The following is a 7,823-nucleotide window of genomic DNA, read 5'->3' as shown; positions in this document are numbered from 1 at the left end:
CCTAAATTTACCCTTAGGTAACCTCAGACCCAGAGGGGTTTTTTTTGTTTTGTTTTGTTTGTTTGTTTGTTTTAATTTGTACGGAAAAGGAGAGAGGAAAAACTTCCAAATAACCCTATAAACCTGGTCCTATGGATGCTGGCAGATGCCCTGGAAAGAACAAGTGCCAGCACGTTATAGAAGACCACAGTGGCTACCAGCTCAGGTCTCTCAGGTCGTGGAAACTCGGTAATAACCGAGGGAACTGTGGGTTTTAAGGTATGTCAGATCTCGAAGATGGGGCGGGCTTAGTTGAGCCGGGTCTCCCTGGGGGCGCAGAGGGGAAGCGGTTGGGAATGAATGAGCCGAGGCCCCGAGCCCGCGTTCCTGGCGGTGGCGCCCTAGCTCCAGCGCGGTGACAACAAGCGTTAAGGTAACAACCGCCGCCGCCGCCGCCGCCAGAGGATGGCTTCTAGCTTCAAGAAGTCAAACGTGGCCTCCACCAGCCAGAAAAGAAAGGTGGGGCCTAAGCCCGAGCTCACTGAAGATCAGAAGCAAGAAGTCCGCGAAGCGTTTGACCTCTTCGATGCCGACGGCAGCGGCACCATCGACGTGAAGGAGCTGAAGGTGGCCATGAGGGCGCTGGGCTTTGAACCCAGGAAGGAGGAGATGAAGAGGATGACCGCCGAGGTGGACAAGGAAGGCACAGGGAAAGTCAGCTTCAATGACTTCTTGGCCGTGATGACTCAGAAGATGGCCGAGAAAGACACCAAGGAAGAAATCCTGAAGGCTTTCAGGCTCTTTGATGATGATGAAACCGGGAAGATCTCTTTCCAAAACCTAAAGCGCGTGGCCACCGAGTTGGGGGAAAACCTCACTGACGAGGAGCTGCAGGAAATGATTGACGAAGCAGATCAGGATGGAGACGGTGAAGTGAACGAGGAAGAGTTTCTTCGGATCATGAAAAAGACCAGCCTCTATTAAAGTCGGTTTCTCCCGCAAGCATGTGTAGGGAGATTGAGTTGACTTGCTGGGCTCCCTGCTTCTGTTTTGTGAAACCTTGAGGTAGAGGCCAGCACTGTCTCTCCTCTTACCCCCAGTTGGTCTAGATAGTTCTATTTCCAAATCTCTAGCTCAATTACAGAATTTTAAAGATGCTTTTAATGTGAGTTTTGGTTTTTCATTCCCAAGACCAGACCTGGAGGAGTGTAGGTTGAATCAAAGATCCTGAAACTTCTTTCCATCCACCATTTGCCTTGCATTGGTGGACACCCATTAAACTGAAGACAAGACAGCTTCTTGGGACAAACTGCAAAGCAGTTCCCTTGTCGCTTCTTTGGTAGTCTTATATTATCTTGCTTCATATATTATTCCTTAAATTCACGTCATTGTTCTCACATGATAAGGTGGAATCACCAGCAGGTCATCCTAGCCATTGGTTTTCACTTAACTGAATACTGGTTTGAAGGGAAACAGTGCAGCCATTTATTGGGCTCAGGAAAGGTACTGCTCTAAAGGATAGGCTTGCCTTTGGCTGGTGGTAAATTGTGCTACTTAAACTGTTCTCTGGCTTCGTCACATGCAAATGATTCTTGATTTGTGCGTACATTATCTACTGTGGATTATCGGGGCCACGATGTATTCTTGGGCTACAGAATAAAAACAGAATTTAATATTGGCCCAAGCAAAGTATGATTTGCTTAAGAGATTAAGCTAACTAATGACTTTGAGTAAATATTTATAAATGTAAGATCTTAGCTTAGGAAGTTGTAAAAAAATATAACACACTTTGAGCTAGTTATCTGTCCTTGGAAAGATAAACTAGTGTTTTAGTTATTAGACGAGTTATATACTATAACCTTAGTCATTTTATTATTGCTTTATTACAAGCCACTGTCTACCTTCTAATTCTTAGAACATCTTGGTTCTTGATACTTAATTTCCCCTCCTCTGGTATATAGTTGATGCCAGAATGTCTGGCATATAAGTAGTTCTCTATTTTATAATCCCAAGAAACTATTTGTTGTGGCTTGCGTATGCATTAATACTACTTGTTCTCTGTTATAAATTAAACCTTTCTTTTTTTGAAATAAAATACCTACCCATTTGAACATCTACAAATATGAAGTTAGAGAAAAGTTAAATAATATAACTGTGGGAAGATAATGTAATCTATCTGCTGAGATGGAGGCCTGGACAAATGTTTTGATAATAGGCAACAAAACTAGCAAACAGGCAAGATATTTTGGTCACAACTAAATTAAGTCTTCATACAAAGTCCCATTAAAATAAATGCTGAAATTCTGGAAAATTTTTCACTTGCTTTGCCAGCAGTTTTACCCTTCAGAGGATTGTTAATCCAATCAGGAAAACTACTACTCTGGGTTTAATTCTCATTAACAGGGACTAATTTGTCAAAGCAGCAGTACTAGCTGAAGTGATGGGTATGTGGGCATTTACTGTGAGAAAGGATTTTGCTGAGGCGGCTGGCACAGGGCAAGGGAACTCACCCAGACTGCAAATGCTAACAGTTCAGGTTCAAGGTCTTAGTGTGGATTCAGGTGCAGTTGTAGGGGATACAGGTGCAGCTTGGACCAGCATCAGTGTTAGGGGCCTGATCTGAGGGCAAGGGGAGGAGTGTGGCATTCTGGGAAACAAGAGTTCCTGGCATCCTGATGACCAGAGTCTTGGCCCAAGGATCTACATATGGATCAAGGTAGAAAAAACAGAAACAAAGAAAGTTGGCAGGAACTAGGAGAAAGGGTCAGAGCCTTGGCCAACTGGAACTGGGTTCAGTCTTGGCTCCCGGCCCAGCAGAGGATAGAAGTGAAAACCAGGAACCCAGGCTGAAGCCCAGGAATCAAGCTGCCCAGACGCCATGGGATCAACTGTGGAGGCTGTAGCCCAGGACTTAAAGGGTTGCTTTAAAGACACAGTCCGTCCTACACACAGGAAGGGGCTCCAGAATATTTCTGAATCCCATTCACTGCTAAGGAAGAACCTCTCAATGGACTACTAGTTTTGCTTCTCAATCGACATGTATTCTGGGAGATGGAGGGTAAATTGGGGGCAGGGGAACAACTAGAGCAGACCTAGATTGACATTTGAATTTTAAGAGAAATAAATCATACATGTCTGGCTGGGTCAGACATGTATCCCAGTCTTTACACAAATAGAACACAAAAAGTTCAATGAAAATTTAAAAACACCTTTTTGCAGATGAGTCAACTCAGCTATAAAGGTTGGGAAGAACTAAGAAGTAGTTTTCACTGGGCTATTACAAATGGTCCCAATAAAGAAGCAGGAAGTATACCAAAGAAACTGTGTAGGGAGCTCACTGATAAACTCTTGCTTTCTAATGATAAATGTTAACAGGTGAAAAGCAGAGCATCAGGCCAAGGATAAAAGTATGACAGTCTCAGGGTTGTATTGCTATCAAGGGAGATAATGCCCCAAATGAGTAGAGGACAGTAAAGGAATTTTTTTTTTTCCTTAAAGACATCTTAGTTATGTCTAAGATGAGAAGATTGAGGATGGGATAGGTCCAACTTTTTAAATTGTTGCAGGTTGGTTTCCATGGGAAGCAGGCTCTTTGAGTCTTAGGTTTGTGTACAGGAAGTTTATTTGAGTTCTCTGGATCACATGGGTGAGGGGGAAAGAAACCAAGACTGGGCAGAGGGAGAAATTGGGCTATGATATGGTCACTAACAAAGGCCTCAGCTGATCTCATGGGGAGCTCTGGAGCAAGGGTGACCCTGCAGATGACCCAAATTGTGACGAGGAAGTTGGGCCTTTAAAACTTGTCATTGGTTGACAGTCACTGGACATGATCTGTCCCTAGGAAGGGGGTATGACCTTGAGCAAGGTGGCTGTCCTCAGCCAAGGGCAATCAATCTCTGGGAGAGGGAATTCAGTTGCAGGCTATTAGCTGTCAAGACTGCCAGCACCTGGGGGATGACTTCAGTTCTGAGGGACAGGCCAGAGGGGAGATCTGGGCAGGGCCCCACGGTGTCCACTACACCCCACACCTTATACCACTTAGATCTACTGGCTGATTCAGGATTCTGATGGATCTTTCTTCCTGGGGGAAAGTTATAAAAGGAAATCTAGAGGGATGAACTGCAGCCTCTGTCACAGCAGCTGGTATCGAGACCACAAGTAGTGCTCATCCTTCTCCCCAACATCGCAGTCTGGATTCCCCTCACCCTCAGCACCTCTGCTGACATGTGACTTGCCTAGTGGGATGACCCAGGTCCTCATCCCTGAGGAGTCTGGGCCCCTAATCCCCGTGCCCCTCTCAGGCTCTGGCTGCTGCACACATCTCTCTGCCCTCAAAATTGACTACAGGAGCCCCAAGAGACGTTCAAGTGTGTCACCTGGGTGCCAAGCATACTGTCCCCATGTTCTGCCCACAGCTCTGCATCCTCCTGATGTCCAGGAGCAATTACTCATGGTGGTGACACCTTCCCTGGACTGCCATCCTCTCGGCACGAGGAACCCAGCGTAACTGGGTGGTGCGCATAGTTTGACATTTAATGGGACTCTCGCTGTGCCTACTGAGGGGAACATTCCCCCTCTGGGAGCCAAGATCTCTAAATGCACAGAGGCCAGAGTTGTGGGGACGGGCAGCACAAATTAAAGGGTAAATGCCTGGCAGCTGTGGTAAGAATGACTTCCGCCCTTGATTTGCTGGACTCACGTGACACCACACCATATAATGGCCATCAATTTTGAATGTGTGCTGCATCCTGGTGGGTGGCAAGGCATCCTCACTGGTTGTGATGCCCAAGTTGGCCCCACAACAGCATCTCCAACAGGCTTTTCCACTGCTCCATCAGGTCAAAAGCTTCTGTGTGTTATTGGACCAGTAGACTCTGGGCCTGAATTCCCACTGTTGCACTTCCTTTCCTATAAAGTGGGTGCCTCTGTCCAATGGAATATTATGTGGGATCCTATGTCAGTAAATACTCAGCTGTGGTCCTGGCTGAAGCTCCACAAGCAAGAAAGGCAAACCCTTGACCAAAATATGTGTCAAGTCCAGTCAAGATAAGTCGCTCATCTTTCCAGGGTGGAAGGGATCCAGTTAGACTACTTGACACCAGGAGGCCTGTTGGCCTCCTTGGGGGATGGTGCTGTTCCCACTTGGTGGCCACAGTAGCTATATCACCCTTCGTGAATGGGAGTCAGAGCTGCTGGACCCATGCACAGCCTCCAGCTCTGCCCAATGACTACTCCATTCATGTGCGTATTGTGCCAGCCCTGGGGTGGCAATGACAGAGGTAGACTGGCATCAACTGGCCAAGTCATTCTATCTTCCTAGTTGTTTGGCATCTTTTATACGATAGAAATGCTCTGATAGGTGTTAATATGAATTCCTTACACTTCCTACCCATTGCCATAAATCCATCTATGTGCCTTTTTTTCCAGATCTTTTTATCCCTGATGTTTCCCTTTCCAGAGTCCTGAACAATCAGCCAACTGATTGGTCACCACTGTCAGAGCCCACATGTATTCGAATTTCAGGCCACTTTTCTTTCCACACAAAGTGGATTCTGCTCTATCAGAAATTCTGTCCATTGGGAGGGTTTCCTCTTTCACTGATATCTTTCTGGTCCGCCTTTGAGTGTAATGAACCTATGGTCTGTTGTACCAAAGCTGACGTATCCCTGAACCAACTTCAGCATTTTTACTCTTCCAACAGCTAGTCATAAAGGACCACCTACCCCCACGTGGGCACAGGTATGAGCTGAGGGAGGGGCTCTGGTGCAATTTGATGGATGACAGGGGCCTTCTCCTCACGCAGCTTACTTGGGTCCTCTAGCCTTGCCTCTGCCGGATCCCAGGCATGTGGGATCTTAGTTCCCCAACCAGGGATCCAACCCATGTCTCCTGCAGTGGAAGCACAGAGTGCTAACCACTGGACCACCAAGGAATTTCCCCAGATATACCACTTCTTTTTCTAGTTTCCCAAGGTGGCAGATTACACTATTGATTGTAGATCTTTCTTCTTTTCTAACATATGCATTCAATGCTTTTCATTTCCCTCCACTTTTCGTTGTATCCCACTGCATTTTTTTTTTTTTTAAGATTCTTTGATGTGGACCATTTTTAAAGTCTTTTATTGAATTTGTTACAATATTGCTTCTGTTTTATGTTTTGGTTTTTTGGCCCCGAGGCATGTGGGATCTTAGCTCCCTGGCCAGGGATGAAACCTGCACCCCCTGAATTGGAAGGCAAAGTCTTAACCACTGGACCACCAGGGAAGTCCCCCCACGGCATTTTTATTTAGTTCCAAATATGTTTTAACTTCTCTTGAGACTTCTTCTTCAACCCGTGTATTATTGTTTGATCTCAAATATTTTGCAATTTTCCTACTATTTTTCTATCTTATTTAATTCTCTGTGGTCTGAGAGCATGCTTTTTTTTTTTCTTAAGTGCTATGTTTTTTGTTTTTTTGTCTTTTTGTTTTTGTGTTTTTTTAAATTTATTTTTGGCTGTGTTGGGTCTTCGTTGCTGCGCGCAGGCTTTCTCTAGTTGCGGTGAGCGGCGGCTACTCTTCGCTGCGGTGCGTGGGCTTCTCATTGCAGTGGCTTGAGAGCATGCTTTTTGAGATCTATTCTTTTTAACGGGTTAAGGTGTGTTTTATGCCCCATAATGTAGTCCATCTTGGTGAAAGTTCTGCGTGAGCTTGAGAAGAATATGTCATCTGCTGTTCTCAGATGCAGTCGTCTATAGATGTCAATTATATCCAGTAGATTGATGGTGCTGTTGAGTTTAGCTATGTCCTCACTGAATTTCTGCCTCCTGGATCTGTCCATTTCTGATACAGGGGTGTTAACATCTCCAGTTATAATAGTGGATTCATCTATTTCTCTTCACACATGGATCAGCTTTTGCCTCATATTTTGATGCTCTGTTTTTAGGTGCATAAGAATTTTATGTCTTCTTGGAGAATTGACCTTTTCATCATTATTTAATGCCCCTCTAGATCCCAGATAATTTTCCTTGCTCTGAAGTCTGCCTCATCTGAAATTAATATTATTACTTCAGCTTTCTTTTGATTACTATTAGCATGGAATATCTAGACTTTTAACTGACCTGTGTCTTTATATTTCAAGTAAGTTTCTTATAGACAACATATAGTGGGATATTGTTTTTTTTTATCCACTCTGTCAGTTTCTGTCTTTTAATTGGTGTTAGATCAGTTAAGAACAAGAAAAATAAAAGATTTTATTTTACCTTCATTTATTCCTTCTCTAATGCTCTTCTTTTTTTTCTTCCAGTTTTATTGAGCTATAATTGACACATAGCACTGCATAAGTTTAAGGTGTACAGCATAATGATGTGACTTACATACATCATGACATGATTATCACAAGAAGTTTAGTGAACATCCACCATCCCATATAGATGCAAAATAAAGGAGAAAGAAAAAAAAATTTTTCCTTGTGATGAGAACACTTGGGATTTACTCTCTTAACTTTCATAATATACAGAGGTGTTAAGTATATATTAATCATGTTGTACATTACAAACTTAGTACTTTTTTTTTTTGGCTGTGTTGGGTCTTCGTTTCTGTGCAAGGGCTTCCTCCAGTTGCAGCAAGCGGGGGCCACCCTTCATCGCAGTGCGCGGGCCTCTCACCATCGTGACCTCTCTTGTTGCGGAGCACAGGCTCCAGACACGCAGGCTCAGTAGTTGTGGCTCACAGGCCTAGTTGCTCCGCGGCATGTGGGATCTTCCCAGACCAGGGCTTGAACCCGTGTCCCCTCCATTAGCAGGCAGACTCTCAACCACTGCGCCACCAAGGAAGCCCCCAAACTTAGTATTTTTTTTTTTTTTTA

General features: G+C 44.5%; 1 protein-coding gene across 1 annotated transcript; it reads left to right on the top strand.

Annotated features, from left to right (window-relative positions):
• The first annotated feature begins 233 nt into the window (after positions 1–233).
• Positions 234–1,140, top strand: CETN1 (centrin 1). The gene has a single exon (XM_036824022.1). The coding sequence runs from the start codon at positions 445–447 to the stop codon at positions 961–963; it is 519 nt and encodes a 172-aa protein (XP_036679917.1). The 5' UTR covers positions 234–444; the 3' UTR covers positions 964–1,140.
• Positions 1,141–7,823: the final 6,683 nt, after the last annotated feature.

The sequence above is a fragment of the Balaenoptera musculus genome, chromosome 14 (genome assembly GCF_009873245.2).
Source record: "Balaenoptera musculus isolate JJ_BM4_2016_0621 chromosome 14, mBalMus1.pri.v3, whole genome shotgun sequence".
Lineage (NCBI taxonomy): Eukaryota > Metazoa > Chordata > Mammalia > Artiodactyla > Balaenopteridae > Balaenoptera > Balaenoptera musculus.
This window is presented reverse-complemented; position numbering and strand designations above follow the sequence as displayed.

Excerpts from the sequence above, each read along its gene's own strand:
- CETN1 (XM_036824022.1), top strand. The coding sequence starts at position 445 with ATGGCTTCTAGCTTCAAGAAGTCAAACGTGGCCTCCACCAGCCAGAAA.